The sequence below is a fragment of the Otolemur garnettii genome, unplaced genomic scaffold (assembly GCF_000181295.1).
Source record: "Otolemur garnettii isolate 467f Iridium unplaced genomic scaffold, OtoGar3 scaffold00147, whole genome shotgun sequence".
Taxonomy (NCBI): Eukaryota; Metazoa; Chordata; class Mammalia; order Primates; family Galagidae; genus Otolemur; species Otolemur garnettii.
In genome coordinates, this window is record NW_003852542.1 from 2,859,487 (window position 1) to 2,861,974 (window position 2,488).

General features: G+C 49.5%; 1 protein-coding gene across 2 annotated transcripts in view; it reads right to left on the minus strand.

Moving 5' to 3' along the window:
- ELMOD3 (ELMO domain containing 3) overlaps positions 1-2,488 on the minus strand; it is a 36,574-nt gene that overhangs the window by 26,548 nt on the left and 7,538 nt on the right. For both annotated transcript variants that reach the window (XM_023518772.1, XM_003799214.3), the window contains exons 5-6: positions 1,543-1,611; positions 485-576 (exon numbers count right to left, since the gene is read on the minus strand). In XM_023518772.1, the coding sequence (XP_023374540.1) occupies positions 485-576; positions 1,543-1,611 (161 nt within the window). The remainder of the gene's footprint in view (positions 1-484; positions 577-1,542; positions 1,612-2,488) is intronic.

The window sequence follows — 2,488 nt, forward strand, 5'->3', positions numbered from 1 at the left end:
GAACCCGCCACCTTAGGTGTACGTGGCTGGCGCCTTAGCCAGTTGAGCTATACGCGCTGAGCCCACTTCATCTTTCTTAAACTCTTAAGTATTTCTGGCTCCTTGAGGGAAGGGAAGATTTTCTTCCAGTGTCCATCAGGTACTCAGCTCCCTGGACAGGTTGTCTTGTTTCCCCATGGAATTACCTAGTACTGACTCCATACTTCCCCACCCCTAAGAGGGAAGAACAGAGGACCAGCTATAGAAGACCCTGAATAACAGGGCCACAAGAGCCAACGGGCACAGTCCCACAGAGCTATCAGGACTCTGCATGAAGCATGGGTCTTGGACCATTCATGGGTCCATGTTCCAAGATCTTAGGTGAGATAAGGCCCTCAACTGGAAGCTTCCATCTTACTTGCCCAGTGCCTTACCCTGGTAGAGTAGAAACCTGGCTCCTGAGAAGGTGCTTTGCTTGAGACCCCACCCCTCCCTGAAACTGTACCTTGAAGGAGGACAGGTCCACAGTCTGGAAGTGCTGCAGGGCCTCACTGAAGGAGATTAGCTGCCCAGGCTGTTCTGAGATGGCCTGGCACCCTGTGGCAAAAGGGAAGACACTCTTAAGACTAGTAATGATAGTCATTCTGTCAGCGAACATTTACTGAGGGCCTCCTGGTTGTCACCTACAAGCCACACATCAGACATCTGTAGCTATAACCTTTTCTCCTTCAGGAGGCTGGCCTCTCTGCTGGGCTATCATTTCAGCCTGTCTTGCTAGGCTGACCTCTGCAGTGAGGATGGGACAGATCTGCCCTGCCGTGGCCTTCCTAAATTCTACTCATCTGTGAGGGGGCAGGTTACTGCCTGGAGTAGGTACCCACGTAGGAGCATGCAACCAGTTTGTTGAAGGGCCATTCCTAATTTCCACTTTGCCACTTCTCACACCCTGTACAGGCCCTCCCACCCCATCCCAGAATGAGCTGTCAGAGCCCACAGGGAGGTGAGGGCTGATACCACCCACTGTAATATCTCTCCAGGAGCTCAGGGAACATAGATGTCTTAGTTTACCCTCCCACAGTTCCACCTAAAACTCTCAGAAAGGAACATGAGACAATTTTTCCCCAGCCTCAGGGTTTTCCAGCAGGTGGCTTCACCTCCATCCCCAGGGCCTTCCTAGTGCAGGGAATAGTCTTGTACAGGGGCCCTGGCCACCTGCCCCCCTCCTCCTGCCTGACTCATCACCCTGCAAAAGGTGACCCTGACCAGAATACTCCCTGTCTTCTCTCAGGGATGGATGGAGAATGGGCTTCTGGGCCTTGCCTGAAGGATGGGCAGGGCTGGCAGCCCTTTCCCGGGGCATCCATTCCTGACTCCTCCCCAAAATGGCATGTTATCAACTTTGGGTTTGGAAAAGTGATTTTTTTCTAGGCCACAGAGCTAAAATGACAACTCTCAGGGACACTGTCTCATGATCTTAGAGTCACAGAAATATCAGCTACACATGTGGATGGTGCCTTTGTTTGTCGGGGAGCTGGGTGTTGATAGTACTGTTTCTACAGTTACCTGTCCCTGGCTGGATGGTCTCCACAGCTTCCCATTCTTCTTGGGCTCTGAGTAATTCTGGGCTCACAACTGCAATAGTAAGAAGACCCTCTGAGATCTAGGAATGTCTTGACCTCTATCACAGACCTCAGCTTTCCCTGCCTGCCTTGAATCTTGTCATCCTATAATCTCCTTTTCATACACATGCCACAGAGCAGTTCTTTGGTTTTATTTTTTTTGAGACAAGGTCTTGTTCTTCTCCCAGGTTAGCATGCAACAGCGTCATCACAGCTCACTGCAACTTCAAATGCCTGGACTAAAGTGATTCTCCTGCTTCAGCCTCTCCGGTAGTGTGACTATAGGCTTCTGCCACCAGACTAGTCTAATTTTTATATATATATATTTTTAGAGACAGAGTCTTACTTTATCGTCCTTGGCAGAGTGCTGTGGTGTCACACAGCTCAGAGCAACCTCCAACTCCTGGGCTTAGGCGATTCTCTTGCCTCAGCCTCCCAAGTAGCTGGGACCACAGGCACCCTCCACAATGTCCGGCTATTTAGGAGGCTGAGGTGGGAGGACATCTTGACTCTAGGAGTTCAAGGAAAAACAACAGATTACCTGGACCTTGGACAATAAAGAAAACAAAACTTACTTTCAGCATGGAGGCTTAAAAGGAGATGAAATAAAAAAGAGAAACAAAATATCTAAACAAGAAGAGAAGAGTGGAATGACAGCAAGGAATTATGTATCATGGAGCTGAACAGGATCCCTCACACTTGACCATTTCACCCATGTTCAACTTTATTGATTCTACACCCTTCAGACACTCATCTATCAGCAACTTCATTTATCTGCGATCCCTGCCCCACCACATCCTCAGACTATGAACAGGTTGATCAAAGTGTGAGCCGGGACTCGGCGCCTGTGGCTCAAGTAGCAAGTTAGAATCCAGCCCCGCCAAACAATG